Source organism: Habropoda laboriosa, unplaced genomic scaffold (assembly GCF_001263275.1).
Source record: "Habropoda laboriosa isolate 0110345459 unplaced genomic scaffold, ASM126327v1 scaffold301, whole genome shotgun sequence".
Taxonomy (NCBI): domain Eukaryota; kingdom Metazoa; phylum Arthropoda; class Insecta; order Hymenoptera; family Apidae; genus Habropoda; species Habropoda laboriosa.
In genome coordinates this window covers 297,899-314,929 of record NW_017100408.1, presented here as the reverse complement: position 1 = coordinate 314,929, position 17,031 = coordinate 297,899, and the positions used below count along the sequence as shown (strand labels likewise).

General features: G+C 49.0%; 1 protein-coding gene across 1 annotated transcript in view; it reads left to right on the top strand.

Moving 5' to 3' along the window:
- Positions 1–17,031, top strand: part of LOC108575456 — a 264,797-nt gene that overhangs the window by 63,468 nt on the left and 184,298 nt on the right. The window contains exons 3-4 of the mRNA XM_017938255.1: positions 8,700–9,527; positions 9,954–11,068. Coding sequence (XP_017793744.1) covers positions 8,700–9,527; positions 9,954–11,068 — 1,943 coding nt within the window. The remainder of the gene's footprint in view (positions 1–8,699; positions 9,528–9,953; positions 11,069–17,031) is intronic.

Here is a 17,031-nt window from a genome sequence, read left to right as displayed (position 1 = left end):
ATGCTTCTTCGACGTCTCCTTTGTAGATACCAATTGACAGTCTGAAAGACTGGCGTTGGAACTTGACCAAAAAGCTCGCTGGATGTTGTGCAACATTTTCAGATTCTCCGCGAAACTTTTCATCGTTACCTTTCCACCGTTTCACGGTGAACAACTTAAATCATCGTCCCTCGAGAATTTTCACTTGTTCGTTTCTCCATCTACCGGCAAAGTTTCCGGGCAAAAACCACCGCACTTCCTAGTTAAATCAACGAGGCCCCGTTTTATTCGTCGATTCTACCCGCTGATACCGCCTTCGAGCGTCGTAAGTATCCACATGGATATATCTGCAGATTTTCCAAATCCTTTGGCCAAACAAGTGGCGAAGATCTGGCAGGTGCCATTTGCCATTGAAATCCTGCTGCCATTAGAGACGTCCGATCTAAATCCGGGTGGAATTTGCGCACCGGATTGTCGTCTTATCCACGCGTCTCTCTCTCCCCTTCTCTTCGTGTCTCTCATCTTCTCCAGGACACGACGGTGTGTGCACCCTCTATCCCTTCTTCCGTCCTCCGTCGTTTCCTTACGCGCGTTCACCCTCGTGCATTTCGGTCTTGTTATTTCACTACTCTTGTCCCTTCTCGGGGCGAGCCCGGTTGCTCAGGCAATGTAGAATTTCTCCTGGACCGTTTCTGGCAGCGAACGTTACCCTGTTAAGATCCACAAAGCAAACACCGGGCCGGAGATAAGAGTGTCCTTCGGGAGCCCGCCAAGGATAACAGAGAGCTTTAAAAGGTTCGTGACGTTCTTGCCAGCCCGCTTATCCGAGCGGCCGTTTTTCAAATTCGATTTGCCATTCGTCGCTCTACAACTACTCTGTAGTAACGTGTGTGCCTTTGCATTCACCGGTGTTTGCAACTATTCCATACCTCTAACTTTTTCTCTTTCTTAGATGTTTTTTTCTTTTACGAGGGACGAGTTGGTATTGAAACACGAGCGAATGGAGTTTGTTTCAGATGTGAAAATGACGCTCGGTTAGGTACACAAACGATTTCTTCTTCGTCGTTCAGTTTTCAGAACGAATCCGGCGTGGACCTCTTTCTGGCGGACGTCGACTGGCGCCCCATTGACAGTGCTGCTTTTCAATCCGGCTTCTTGTTACGTATTCAATTAGTCCGCGGAACTTGCGCATCGTGGATACGTCCTGGGCCACATCTTCCCCCGGACGTCCGTGGAAGACGGGGATAAGAGGTGGTCTGGAACGGAGTTGGAAAAATACGGGAATAATTTATCAACGCTGGGTATACACCGGTTCCTTCGGTCTGGACGACGTAGCTGCATTAAAGGGATTAGTTGCTCGCGAAATATTACACGAGTAGGATTCTTCTGCGTTATCGCAATAAGAACTTGCCGAGAGAAAAGAGATATTTTCTTACAGCGGTGGAAAAGCATCCGATACTCGAAACAGTAGAGTAATATACACGATTATGCCTAAATTAATCTCGTTAATGTTTCCTTTCAACGGATTCTTCTCGAGGTAAATACCATGAATTTTGTGCGGTTATAAAACTATCCCATAAGGATCTCGAGCATATGGCGAGTTCGTGGAACAATACTTCACCCACTTTGGCCAATCAGCCACTCAAGTGAAGGAAGCTTTTGGGCCTAGGAGCCTTTTGTCTGGCAATAACCCTCTAACACAACCTAACACACACTCTCTTCACGTTTGATCTAGATATCGAATCTCTAGAGCGTCCAGTTACGTCCAGGTCGATTAATCGCAGTATTTCCCACAGTGTGACGTAAAAATTAACCGAAGAAAGAGCTTCGATTTGTATATTTTCCGGAGCACACTCGCAAACAGGGTCCTCCGGTTCGCTGCAAGGTGAATCTAGGCATCCCAGTTGACAGAGGGACCGCCGCCCTCCCTGTTCTATCAACGTCGACGAGTGCACTCGCATCATCCGCATAAAATCCGGGCTGCTCCCGGATGATGCGTGTTTTCTTTCGTGGCATTTCGCGGCCGGTTTGTTTGCCACGGCCACCGCACCGTCGTCTACTCATTTTCGTAGATGCGGCCAGGCGAGAGAGAACGGCTCTGTCCCGCGATGATTATTCGGAGTGATCGGAGGGAAGGTTTCCCCGCGCGGGACAAACTCGACCGTAAGAGATTGCTCTCCTCTCGCTTTTCTATCCTCGACCGTTATCCACCAGCGAGTTTTCCCTTTGTCTGGCCCTTTGGCCGCCGCGGCCCCTTTACCGCGCCCGCGTGTCAGTCAGTCAATCAGCGGGATCTAGCGGTTCTGCGCGCCCTTCAAAATCCCTGCGCGCCGCACCGATATTAAAAGACGCGCCCCTTATCCTGTTCCTGCCGTGGCCCTCCTCTGTTTCAACCTCTATCGGAGATAGATACAGAGACTCCTCTCTCGTCTCTTCCGACTTCTTTTTTTCGCTTCGATCTCGCGTTTTGTAAGTTTTATCAGCGATTAGCGAGGGTGTGACAGCTATCTAGGTTTTGTTTCTTTTGTCTTTTGATCTTTTCTGAGCCTCCGTTCGAATTCGCTGAACCTTACAGTCAGACGCACATGTGGCCACCAGGCGAGTTCAAACACTGACGAATTTTCCAGTCTCTTTTTGTTTCTGTCATCTTTCCTTCCCTTTTTTCGTTAATGTAGGGATATTATTTAAGCGGTCTTCGTGTTTTGATAGGAATGTAGTTTTACTTTTCGATACCTTCGTCTTTGACATTCGCTCTTGCAATCCCTTTTTCTCTCTTCGCTCTTGTCTTTCGTACTCGCCGACACACTCGATCACAGATTTGTACGCGCATTCGCACACTCTTGCCACGTGCCGAGTTTCGGTCGAGACATCGCTCTCTTATCACGCGTGCATTTTCATTCGGTCCAAACGTTCTTATCTCACATCCTACATTAAATTCTCAACTTTTCAATCACATTGCTGCAAATTACATCAATCATACTGTTACGTATCCTCGTTTCGTTTTCCTTTATTGTTAATTGTACCTTTCGTTGAGTTTGTACGATAAACAATTTTTCTCCGATTCGTCGCAAAGTTAAGTACTCCCAGTTTTATACGTACCACGTGTGTCGGTGGTCAGCACATGACGCGAGATCTATCGCGGTGATCCAACAACGCATCTGCGCGAAATTGCGACCCTTTCGCGGTAACTGGTCGGTTTATTCGCGAAACAAAGCGCGTGACAAAACGAGCGAAGATATTCTCATTCAACCGGGCAACCGGCCGTCTCTAATTTGATTGTTGAATGCGCGGGCAGGGCGGGAGAGGGAGGGTGAAGGGCATTGAGACAGGTCAGTCCACTGTGAAAATCGGATATATCCTCTGGCCAACTCCCCTTGTACCCTCCGCCTCCGCGGGGGAAATGGGAAATCCAGTTATGATTTCGTACGAGCTGAATCGTTGCGTTGTTTTTAGCCGGGCGCAACGCGGCGGTTAGCTACGAATCACGCTCGCCGCTCTTTTGTTGCCGGTTGCTCGGTCGCGAAATCGATTAGTTACACGGACAATAAACGAACGATAAATTAGGTTTACGGACAGTCGTTGATGTAACCGTTTCATCGTGTTCTCGCGTCACAAGCTTCCGAGGATTTCGGACCTTTGTATTTTTGCGCAGGACTAAAAGGGTGTATTTTTAAAGTAGAATTTAATTTCTTCGCCTGTTGGCGTTGATTAACGTGTTAATTGGGTTTAAAAGAAAATTAAATATGTCTAGTTTATAATAAAAAATGGGCAGGAATTCTGACCAATCATAATTCGTTTCAGTTTTTGAAAATGTGCAATTAACCTTTTCGCTACGGCGCGCTTGTGACAAAATATGATCGCTATGAACGGAGCGCATTACTGACTAGTAGACACTGAGGTACGGAATGCTACGAAGTAATTACAAGTCGTTTATTGTTCTCGAAATTTTACAATGAAATTTATTACATTTAGTAATATCATTTTATTTTCGAAAATATAAAAATTTATAAGTTAGATACTTTAGAATTCAACATAATATTATCACAATGGCAGAAACTGAGTATTTACCTGTGAGTTATTAAAATTAAGCTATCAAAATTATTTTAGAATTATAAATTCGTTTAAAACTTCTAATCGCTTTAAAATTGTAAATTGCTGGTGTACATCCGTCGCTGATGATGTCTTAAAGCAAACTGAAGGCGTGTATTGTTAAAAAAAAAACACAATATATTTTGTCGATAGTGTTTCATTTCGTGACAATCAACTGTTTGAGGCATGCAGCGTTGTCAGGTACTCGATGAACGAAAGTATCTCATATGTAAAATATGAAACAAAGGTATATATGCTATGAACGTATATGTACGCTCTTCGTACCCGAGCGCCCACTTTTCGAGAGCGTATATATACGCTCTTCGTATATGAATGTTCATTCTTCGAGGGCGTATATATACGCCCTTCGGAGCGAAAGGGTTAAAAATCGAAGTATTGGCGAACCAATCGTCTTTCTCAATTAACAGGTTAATTGACATTCTGGTATAGCGTTGCTTGCGATATTATTACGAATTTCCATTCGGTGCCACATTAACATTCTCACCAAGAACAAAACACAAATATTTCTAACGCAACACGACAATAGTTTCCTTCCCGATAATATTTGTCGCGTGGCTGCACGGACCACGGTGGCTCAACGAGCGGAATCGAGTTTGTTACCTAGCTTTATTTCGTGTTTGGACGGCGAACTTTGTTCCGCGTGCGTTTGCACGGTATGTAATCAAGGGTTCCGCGGCGATACCAGACGACCATCTACATTTTCCAACTCCCTATCTCAGCCCCCTTCCGATCCCTCCATCACCTATTTCCCCCCTTTTCCCACTACTCTTTGGCCCAGCCATGATTTTCTCTTCCTTCGCCGACAACTTCCTATGTATTCCACCAACCCCTACTCTCTCTCTCTTTCCCGCCTTCGTCGCCGGTGTTCCCTGTGGCTTCGGGGAAAATATTAGCCGCGGTCTCCGTAGCGTTAAAGGGGAACGGCTAAATTAATAATTCGCAAATTGCCAAGAGAAATGCTGCTCGTTCCTCGTCGACCAACCAACCAACAAACCAACCAACCCTCTCTCCCCACCATTGTTGCTCGTTTCCGCTCGCTGTTTGCCGTGTTTCAGTCTCGCAAGGGCGGAACCAACGACACGGGCCAGCCTGTCGACCTTCGACCGCTATTTTCGTGAACCGCCGTCGATTAAATGGCCAATTAGTCTCGCGAGCAAGACTCGTCCTCTGTACTCCTTAGGCACAAGTTGAAGCCCCGCGACTCCATTATCCTCGCAGGTTTAAACGTTCGTCTTCTTCCCCTGTCCCTTCGAGGCGGCACGTTTCTCGGAAACTGTCTCGTTTTATTCGAGATTAATTATACCAGGCGGTCGGGTTTATCATTACCATTACCGCACAGAGCGAGACTCGATTTCTCTTTTCCCGCACGACGATTATCGCTCGATCGTACAAACTCCCGGTACACTGTAATCACCGGGATTTTTCGCCGGCTCTTTCCCGATCCTGTACGATAAATTCCAACATGTAGCACGTGCAACATGAGTAGACGCTCGTTCGAAGGGATATGGAAAAAAAAATGGCGGGAAGGGCGAGGACAGAGGACGCTTACCGATTTCGCCTAGCGCCGCTAATAATACTAATCGGTGGACGAGGGGCTTGCACGAAGGTGGTCGTTTTCTCTCGGGACACCCCGTGTGTTGAGCGCGAAACCGACCCGTCGGGATAATTTTAGCGGCAGCCGTAATTACGGGGCCCCGTTCACAGACATGGCACGGGCCTGCGATACAACGCAACTTATTATTGCCAACGCAAACAACGTCGTTATCGTCTGCCGCTGCACAACTTTCGAAAAGTCTATCAGCATTTATACGCTCGTGGGATATGTATCGCATTTTTGCTTATTCCGGTTCCGTTGTATTTCAATTAACACTTATTAACCACAGAAAGAAAATAAAGTAACTCTTGTAAATTTTTATTGAAAAATTTTACACAGTGCTTAGTACAGGCACAGCGACGATTTTTGGTGACACGAATATTCAGCCACTTGCTGTTCGAGAGATATCATACTTTTCTCTGCACGAACATGTAAAAACGCGTTTAGGCGTTAATATTTGAAACTCGTTGCCGATATTCTCACTGGTAACCAAAGTGAAAATCTTATAAAATTGATAACTCTTCTATTCTATTCCAGCACGTGTAAGCAACGACGTTTCGACCGATATCGTTTAATTTCTCTATGCTTCGGTAATGAAGGTAGATTATTAAAAAAAGAGCTGTCAGTCGAGCTAGGAAATCCCTGCAGCGGCATGATCGATGGGCGTACAGACTTCCATCGCGTAACAATGTCTAACGGGAAGATGTCTATCGGGCCTGATCGTTAATAATATCGAAGGCTGACCTAAAAGGCCAGTGGAAAGAAGCTTACGTTGTTGGGCTATTAAAGATGCTACAAACTGGCGAACTTCTTAGCTCGGCGAATCCATTAATTTTGAGGAAAGATTACGCAGCAGCGCAGGATGATAAATAATACCTCGGTGGAGAAAATGCAGAAAATACATCGTGAGACACTTTTGTCTATCGGTTCTCAGTGCGGAGGAGAAAAAGCTGAAAAGACTTTGCAAGCAGATCCTATGCCAATATCCGCCTTGAGTTAGGTAACTCGAAAGATGGCCGACGACGACGAGGTGTATCATTCTGGCCGCGTGTACTTTGGAAAATACGCCGGCGTTCTTTTATTTCTGCTGGACGATCGAGCACGTGTACACGGGAAATTGAAGGATGAAGATAAATGGGGATCCTGACGCGACGGACTATCAATATCGCGCGACACGCTCGTGCATGAACACCTGAAGCGCCGAATCCAGTACCGCGCGAAATGATCGACCGCGTCATTCTCATTTGCAAGAGACCTCTGCTACTCTACGCGTCGAGTTTTCACCACTCTCTCTATACCTAGCGTAATATGGAACCCGTGTCCGGTCACGATCAGAGATTAATTCTCTCGCTCGGAATTATCCAGAACGATAAGTATGTAATTGAAAGAAACTGGGTAGAGATAGTGACACGAGGAGACTCCCCCAGGCAGCACGGCAACCTTTCTCTTTAATTATACTTAATAATGGCAGCTGTATGTTGCTGCGAGGAAAAGTTCACCTTCTGTGTTCAGACCAGTTTCTCAGCCGGGCATCACGAAAACGCCGTTCGATCCTTTTTCACTGATAAAGTCCCTTCGAAACGACGACGTTCGACGAATTTTAGTCGAAAGACCGAACGGGTAATTTTGAAAGAGCGAAGATAGCTAGGGGATAAGAAGAGAAGGATTGCGGGCTAAGGATACGCAGACACGCTTTAACGAGCTGTGTACGACGTATAACTCGAGTGAGCACACAGAGGGGCCCCGTAGAACGTGCAACCCTTTCTTTGTCGGCTGTAACGGTCTCGCGATTCCAAGACCCTGGGGGCGCCTTTTCAACATGTTAATTGTATATTTGAGGTGAGGTGATAAACAAGGCAGCAGCAGCAGGAACCGAGGCCTCGGTAGCACGCCGTCGAGTTGGAGTCTTCATTACAGCCGGTAATATATAACCGGCGAGTACCCGGAGGGGCCACTCTCGATGCTCTAGAAGAAGTTACGAAGTTCGATATACCCGGTGATCCGAGACCGCCTCTTCTCCGTTCTCTCGATCAGCGAAATTTGATTACCGGGTCAAAAGGCGCTCCGGTGGTCATCGAGGATCGTGCTGAAAGTGGCGATTACCAGCGGAATAATCGCACGTCAGGCATATTTCCCTTAATGCCCGGGAGCTTTGTCATCCTCTTGTATCTTATCCGAACTCGGCTGTACTCGAGCATTTTAATTCACGATATTGGACCAAGATTCTCTCCCCGGGAGTTGGTTGAATCGTCTAATCGCGATCTTCCATCGACCTCCTCTGCCTCGCAGCGTATTCTGGGGATAAGGGCTCGAGAACGCTGGAGGAGAGAGAGAAAAAGAGAAGAGAAGAAAAGAAGGTAGAGGAGGAGGAGGAGGAGGAGGAACACTCGTGATCACGGGTGCATCGTGAAAGCAGCTCTCTCGCGACGCTTACACACATACACGCGCAATCGATTGGCCTTCGGAGGTGCGAACCGGTTCCTCGAACGCGACTCGATTTTCGACGTGGAATTCGGAGGGCCAAGAGCAGAGGTAGCGATGCACGGCGGGAGGGGAGAAGGGAGAGCCTGCAACCCTCTCCAAAGGCTGAACGAATCACGGGGTTCGTAGGAGAACTCGACTTTCCTCTGGTCCAGAACGAAAGATAGAAGAAGAAGCGCGAGGCGGCTTTATCCTGCGGAACAGAGGGACGAGAGGCGAACAGGCACGCCCCCTCGGTGTCAGATTTTATTTATCGCGGCGTGGCTTTTTGTTTCACGGTAAATACCCTGGGCATTTAGGAGTAAGACGTTCCCCGATTTATGGTCCGCCTCGAGTTCCTCTTCTTTGCACCGTGTCGAGCGCCCTTGACTCGCTTTCTCTCTGCTCGATCCGCGCGCCTCTGCCTCTCTTAGATCCTACTTGTATCTTCTTTCTCGTTTATTTCATTTCTCTCTCTCTCTCTAGAATTTCACTTACGTATCTCGCGGATTTGTATGAAAAAAAAACCAACGATCTCCGTTTCGATCGGTTTCAGATAAACATGGAGGCGGTCACGTCGACCGATTACGACTCGTCGAATCTCAGCCGAAATTTCAATCAGGTGGGCTTCAATACGTACAACTACTCGCAGTACGAGGAGAAATACAAGCCGCGGCAGGTGTTCAAGTACGGCGACGAGTACTTGGAGTACGGGAGGAACTCGGTCAGGTTTGGTCCGAACGAGAGGTTCGCGAGATTATCGTCGAGGCATCAAGAAGGCGCGAGCAAGATCGATCAGAGGTACGCGAGGAGTCACTCTCAGCCGGAGAAACAGCACTATTCGACGCACGAGGCTCGTTCGAAGTCGCAGGACTCGCGTGAATTGACGTTCTATCAGATCGATCCGCCGGTGAAACTGGAGAACTTTCAGCATCATTCGAAGGCTCATCGTTCGATGGTGGTGGAGAAGAGTCAGGGGAAAAAGGAGCTGACCTTTTACGAGATCGATGGACCGGCGACGCAAGAGAAGACGAAAGATGGAAAAGTGGAGGGTTGTAAGGAGAAGCGGGAGAAAATGCACGGTGGTCAAGAAAAAGTTGTCCCAGGGAAGCACGTGAAGCAGCAGCAGCAGCAGCAGCCAGGCCATCAGGAACAGAAGACGAACGTCGCGCCGCCGAATTATCAGCTGAATAGGTCCCAGTCCGATCTCACCGAGTGTCAGCTGCCGAATTATTACAGGCATCAGAATAATCCTTACATCGATCCGCCCAAGTACAGACAGTTCGATCGGCCGCCTAGGTACCAAGAGACGCCTCCAAGGACCGAGCCGCCGCCAAAGTACTCGGAGGTGGCTAGGAGGCAGGACGACTATAAACGTGTTCAGGTGAGTTAATTTGCTCGATATAATTGTCTGGAAATTCTCGTCAGCAGTGGCGTATATAAAAAAATGATACAAAAGTTTAGATGCTATCTATCAATTTTATACATAAATATTGTCTCGCTGCTACGGTAAAACGCATAGAAACTTCGTAGCGTTGGAATCATCCTCGACGCCACATTCGTATCAATTTCTCCTTCGCTTTATCTCCTCCATTACCACCCGAGACACACGCAGCACGCTTTGCATAAGAATCGAAGGAATTCAGATTCGACACACGTCTCCTACTATTCAATACTAATAAGACAAGCCTGCTGACCGAAACGCTTCCTTCTGTCCCCCCATTTCACCTGCATTTCCGGTTTCCCTCGATGACCACGATCGCGAGCTCGAGACGATTAGCGGTTACGTGTAACGTTATCAATTCGACAGGAGGAGAGGGGCAAACGACAAGGAGGAGGAGGAGGTGGTGGAGCTGTAGGAGGAGGGAGTGTAGGCATCGGTAGCAGTGGTGGCGGCGGCGGCAGCGGCGGTGGTGGTAACTCCAGCAGGGGAACCGGTGGCACTCATGGCGCCGAGACGCCCTCTAATCTAGCCAGTATCACGCCAACCGCGCGAGAAGCAACACGCGGTCCTTCGTCGCGGTCGCGGCTTCCGTACAAGTCCTGCGACACGCGTTGCCCGAATAACAATAACAACAGCCTGTGCAAAGAGGACACGTCCTATCAACAAGATGTTCACGACGAGAACGAAGTGATATCGTCGTCTAGGTGCCACGTGGAATCGTTGAAACCGTCGTGTTCCTCGTATCATCATCAGAATCGTTGTTGCGTAGTCGCGGGTGGTGGTTGCGGTGCCGTTCCCGGCAATGTCTGTCACGGTGGTCCCGGTGTGCCATGCGAACCGTCGACGTGCGACAGGTACAAGGGTGCCGTGGAGTCTCTGTTGAAGGCGAGCGAGGCGGTGCAAGGTCGTTTGTGTGAAAGATCGATGTTGAAGATCGAGAAGCCTACGACGACGACGACGACGACGACGACGACGACCAAGGCGATCCTTCACGCTGTCGAGCCGGGAGTGATCGGGAAGTGTGCCGATAGAATGAAATCAGCCCAGGAGTCGGCCAAGTCGAAGAGTCACGATGTTGGTCACGGGTTCAAGGTCGAGAATATCAAGTACTACGGCGAACTGAAGGGTGGTTACGACTTCAAGTCGTACGGTACCATCGACAAACCGGCGACAGCGGTCTCGGCCCACGAGAAATCTCATTTACACGGACCGGAGAAGAACGGCCACGACAAGTGTCACTCGAAGACATCCTCGTCCTCTTCGTCCTCCTCGTCCGCGATGCAGAGTTACGGCCTGTCCAAGGTCACCGGTGAACGTCCGCCGGAGAAGAGCGTGTACGCCGATCACTATTATCACCGATCGGCGCACTCGAAGCCACAGAACGCGTATCAAGTGTACCAGGAGACCAAGTACTCGTACAACGTGAGCGGGGTACCAGGGACGCCGGCGCAGGCAAGCGCAGCCGCGGCTTTCTTCGCAAGGTCAGTTACTCAATCCGCTGCTTTATATACCCGTGTGTACTCGTGATCACGCGCGTCCACCTGTGTGTCCGTTTTCTCTCCCCCTCCGCGCCAGACCCGTTTAGATTTACGACACCCGTCTCTCGTTCTTCGCTGGTCATTGTTCCTTCTGGCTATCTGTAATTGTCCACCGTCTGGTGGCTACCGTTTGTTTACGTGACGCCTCCTTCGGCTAGACGCGTTTTACCCCGTTCGCCAACCTAGACGGGAACTTTATCGTTCACCAAGATGGATCGCCGTCACGCGGAATTTTCGCGTGAAACAGTATTTTTCGCTCTCTCTCCCTTTAAACCACGAATCTTTATCACGCTCCGAGTATAAAACACCGTGTATAAATACAATAACGTATCGCAGGGCTCGCAAGGTTCTTAACGTACAGCGAATTGTCCCCATTGTTTCGCTTCTCGACACTAACGATCGTTTTATTCAGAAAGCCAGGTCTCCAGCCACTGTACAGATGACAATTCGTAGTTTCTTTGTTAAACATCGCTCTTAAAATACCCCGTGTAGAATGGAGAGAGAGAGAGCGAGGGAGAATCACCCTGAAAGAGAACGCAGAGTTCCTGCGACCAACTGGCGCGCAATTTTTCCCCGGTTCTCACGCGCGTGACGCGCGTTGCCTGAAAGGGGTTGGAGGGGTTGCTTGTTCCCCCGCGAACAATCGCGGATTCACGGGGAACAATTTGAAAGGTGGCTGGGCGTTGTAGAGTAGACGGTTACGAGTGAGCCAAGGTTTTCTTAAGGCGTCTGGAGCTTTGATCTCCGGGCACGCGTTTTCGACAGCGGAATGAAAAGCGTCGTAGCCTCGCGTGAGAGCGTTCGGTCGGGCATAAATCGCGTGCGGTTTACGCGGTCGGAAAAAAACACTCTCTTTAGTCTCTCCTACCTAGGATATCCGTGTTTTCCCTTTAACCCTAGCCAAGACCCCAGCGGACGTTTAACAAACCTCAGCCCCGGGCTGGACGTTGCGAAGTCCAATGGCATTCTACAGCTGGCTCCGTGTTTTAGTATTCGTGAGCGTTAGGCGATCGCGTCGACGGTGGTGCACGATCGGTCTTGTCCGCGCTGGCGCAAGTTATTAGTTGGGAGTAATTACGAGCGGCGCGGTTAATAACGATCTATCGCGAAATCGAGGCTTTCTCAATCGCCGCGATCGAACCGAGAATTACATGGGAAGAAGGAGAGAAGGCTAACTCTGGCGAGAACCGACTCCCCGGCAACGAGTTTTTTTTTTCTCCTTTTCCCTCCTTTTCCTCGAGAAAAATCTGGCTCGGGAATGTGCAGGTTATGCAGAGTCGGTAATGCGAGTGTTTAATCGTGGCACTTAGCAGAGGCGGTAGGTAGAACGAAGAGGGATGCGATGATTTTTATCGGCGAACGTTTCTTCTGGGATCGTTATTACCTTTCGCGGTCAGGGGAATTATAAAATATCGAACACCGTGGTTGCTTGAAAAAGAATTTTAATGGGACGTGGAGTACGCGTAATGTCATAGTACAAGCGCAAAAGCCTGTGCTTACAGAAAGATTTACACCAGCTCGTGTTTATCTACGTTCTCGTAATCAGCAACCGAGTGAAACTATCCTTACAGTACCTGAGATTAGGTTACCCCGTTTATTAAATTCGCACCTTTGCATCTACCTGCGCACCAAAGAAAGATAAGCTTCCATACTTACGAAAAAATCAAATTCCTCTATCTGGAAGTGGAAATAGTCGCGAGTAATCTCGTCAGTCTCGGTTAGAAATTGCGCGGAACGCGTCCTCCGGTCAGGTTGCTCCTCCGTGACGATAAACGCCGGCGATCGAGCTTTAAACTGTCGAAGAGGGCAGCGTATATCGTTAATGGATAGCGACGTACGGTGAGATGGGTCCTCGAACGTATGATCGTGACCCGGCTGCGAACGATTCCGATGGACTCGTCTTGGGGGAGTGTGGCGCCTCGCGTCCTTCCTCCTCTATCCATTCTCCGTTGCTCGCGCGGGGAGATTCTTTGGAATCGTTGTTTACCGTCTCGTAGGAAGTGGCCGTGCGGCGAGAATTGAAATTAATCGCAGGCTCGGGGCGTAGATGCCTCACTCCTTTGTACGACTACTGGTCTCAACCGGACGAAAGAACGAGAGAGAGAACGTCGCGCGTTCATTGCTCGAAGCGGCACGGCGGAGACAATCGTCTGTGAAACGGCTTTGCGAATTTATTTCGGGCCTCGAGAGAGCCGCGAAACTTGTCTCGTTTCGAGCATGATTCGCCCCTCGTCCCTCTCATTCGATATTTCCTCGTTCTCCTCGAGAGATCGTTGTTGGTTTCCGTGTACCACCGGCGGCACTCTCGCAAACTATCCGGTTCCTCTTCCTTCTCTTTGACGGAGCCAACTCTCGAAGAGAGTCGTCTGAATACGAGTATCGTACCCGTTACCTTCTCCAACTTCATGAATATTCGGCCAACATTCGCCCACCGCTATCGGGAGAATCAAAGCGAACGGAACGCGTTCTGCACACCGCTGTTGTCGCGCTTCTTTATTACGCCCAGGCGACGAGCTTTCTTTCCGATATCTCCTCCCCACTTCTCTACTTTCGTCTTATCGCGATCGCGTCAATTTCCCGATGGGCTTGCACCGGCAAACTTGGAAATTTCAGTTCACTCGCCGGTTCGAGTCCTCTGCTAAGCTAGAGAAGCTGACGCGACAGGATAAAATTGACCAAGGGTGCGCGAGTCGCGGACGTGTAAGGTGAAGAAGTACAGGGTGTAAGAAAAGAAGAGAGAGAGAGAGAGAGAGAGACGACGTAGAGGGTGAATGTGGGATGGGCCATGTCCGCCCGTATTGTTAACCGTCGTGATTTTATTGGCCCTTTATATTGCCTTCACGCTTCTCTCCTCCGTTTCTCGACTCCGCTGTTCGACTCTTCTTCCAGCCGCCTGGGGCTCCTCTTTATTCCCCTGTCCTTTATTTCACCGTCTCTCGAGAAAGCTGCTCCAGAACCATTTTTACGAGACGATTGCTCGTGCCTTCTCCTCCTCCTCCTCTCTTCTCTCGAAATTGCAACATCGTGGCTTCGAAAAAAATAACACGTCGCCGTTCGACAGTGTCGGGGAGGCGATTAAACGAGGAAAGAAACGGTACAGCGCGAAGACGTGAATTAAACTCCGGACCGTGATCGTCGTCTGGTTTTTCAGGAAACTGAACGAGGCGCCGGTCGAACAGCATTGAAATGCACGGTGACGCGTGTCTATTGAGTTATACGGCTACGTCTCGTTCGACGGGGGTATAATCTAGCAGAAGGGATCGGTGATTGTTCGATGAGGTATAGGAGTGAAGGAGAATCGTGGAAAAGGAGGGAAACATCCGGAGTCTGAATGACACGCGTTCGCTTCTATACATATTTATGCTTGACGACGACGTTTGTCTCCGTTTCGTGGAACGGTTGGTCGCGCGCCGATCGTATCGCCGATAGGAGAATGGCCCTTAATTGGACAGGTGACATTTCCTCTTCAGTTTTCTCGCGTAATTCCACCGGGACCTACGCCGAAACGATCGTTTCTTCTCACGGAAGTCGATCCTGTCACACGCTGCTCCACGGTGCTTAGAATTGATATTTAAACACCTGTCCCCCGATAGTTACTTCGATTAACATTTATTCCACGAAAACAATCGTGTCAGACACAGACGCTGGAAATATACGGCTAATTTCCTTGGACACGAGGGAAAAAAAGGGTTGGAGTTAACGAGCATTCGTGAACACGAGGAGAACACAGCTGAACGAGACAGGGTCGAACTATAGCGACTTGGGAGGTTTGGGGCGCCGGTCCAGCCCGGTCGAATATATCCTGTAGGTCACCGTGGGTTTGAACTCTCCGTTCAACAGGTAGCGCTCTCGTCGTCCGGGTTTGCCAGCGACCCGGCCCTCTCCATTATATTCATATCATGTAAATGCGCGCCCTACCGCTCCGACTGCCTCCCATTTTCCACCCTTGCGCCAGACCCGACGCGAACCTGTACCAAACAGACAGACAAAGAGAGAGAACAGACGAGAGAGAAAAGGACGAAGGGGAGAAAATCGGTGGGCGAGACGAAGAGGGACTCGGGGTACATCTCGATGGTAGAAGGCAGAGCTCTACTTTGCATTTATTCTAATGGGATAATACTTGGTGTCTTGGCACCCGATCGTGTTATAAGTCCCTCGGTGGAATACGTCCGCTCTCGCGCGATACCTTCGATTATCCTCGTCGAAGGAGGATTTATATTTCTTCTCTTTTCCCTTTCACACACATGCATACACACACGTATATCATATGGATGCATTCAGTCACGTTAGGCGACGAGTGTCGCGTTTACGCGTGGGCGACGAACGCACGTAGAGGGGCCTGTCTGTCTTTCTTTAATAACAGTCAGCCGGTGTTAACGCATCGACTATTAACTTAAGCGACGGTCGTATGTCACTGCAATACCTACATGGCCGGGGCCGGCTATAAACGATCACCGAAATCACGCTAAAAGGTTCTCAGGAATTAATCTCCTATTTAAACGACCGTTCTGACCGTGTACTCGCGTCCACGTTCACCGAGGAGGGGGAAGATTTAAAGGGGTGGTGGAATTCCTGGCCTCGAAAACAGCCCGCCAGCCACCTCGGTAAAGAAAATTTACCTCAACCGACGACGACGACGTTGATAACTCCGCGGGAGATATTCCCCCCCGTGTGTTCCTTACAATTCCTTCCCAGGTTGATTTTCGACGCGGAGAGGAGGCTTGTTGGGTGAAACGAGCCGGTTTCGCCCCGATTGAGACCTCGATTTCGCCAATTAGAAGAGAAATGCGCGTATTACGTCGATTAACCGGCGGGAATCTTAACGAGTTTCACGGGGCGATTATTAAAAGCCGATAGCTCTCGTCAGAACGGACACCGGCAAGCTGTGCTCGAAGGGAGGAGGAGGTGAAGGAGGAGGGCGAACTTTGTAATTATCCTGCCGGACGTGGTCTCGCCAGCTACGTGAGCCACTACTGCCAGAGAGAGAGAGAGCAATTATTTCACACTTCGGTACCGCGATATTACTTTTCAATTTGATCCTGCTCGAAGCTCGTCACGAATCGTTACCGAGTGTTCGTGTTTTGTCTATTGGTCCACGCATCTACTTTCTTCTCTTTTCTTTTTCTTCTTTGCTCCATTTACACGCGACGCTCCCGCTCGTCATTCGCTCCTCCTCGTTCTCTCGTGACGCCAATTAACGGACAGCGACGTGCACACGGACACCTATGATTAGCTGGTTAAAGCGTTGCGATGCGGATATTGAAATCGCACGTTGGTATAATTGCGAAAAAGGAAGAATCGAACGGTTCCACGGTGAACTTGGCCTAAATTACCGGTGCGCTAAGTGGATTCTACTCGGTGGTTTATTATTTATGGAATAATGACGGCTACGCGAAGAAGCGCTGCCACCGTTTCGAATCTCCCGACGGTGCAACGAACTCGTCACCGACTGTCCCCTAATTTGCATGTGTGATCCTCGGAAAAACTCTGTCTAATAGCACTCCGTGTAACGGCCGGGTATTATTGAATTATTCTCCCCTTTCTACGTGAGTTAAATCAGTCAATACTGAAGAGATTCCTTTTTACATTTCTTTAGACTTCTTCTTTTTACCTGTGCTGATTATTCGGTATTATTCTGCAACGAGCAAGTTTATGCTCTCCGTTCTCAAGGTTCAAATTATTTTAGAATTGAGGAACTTAGTTTTTCGTACTTTCCAAATTTTCCTCCCCGCTTCTTTGCAATAGAAACGTAGTTTAAACCGTACAATACTTTCTGTGGGAACATAATGAGCGTTCTGAACCTTCTAAACGGCAGCGTATATCCCACATTTATGTCAGCTCGGAGATCGGTACTCGTGCAATCGGGGATCGCGATTGAAACGCGAGTTAAACGAGTCACGGTATTA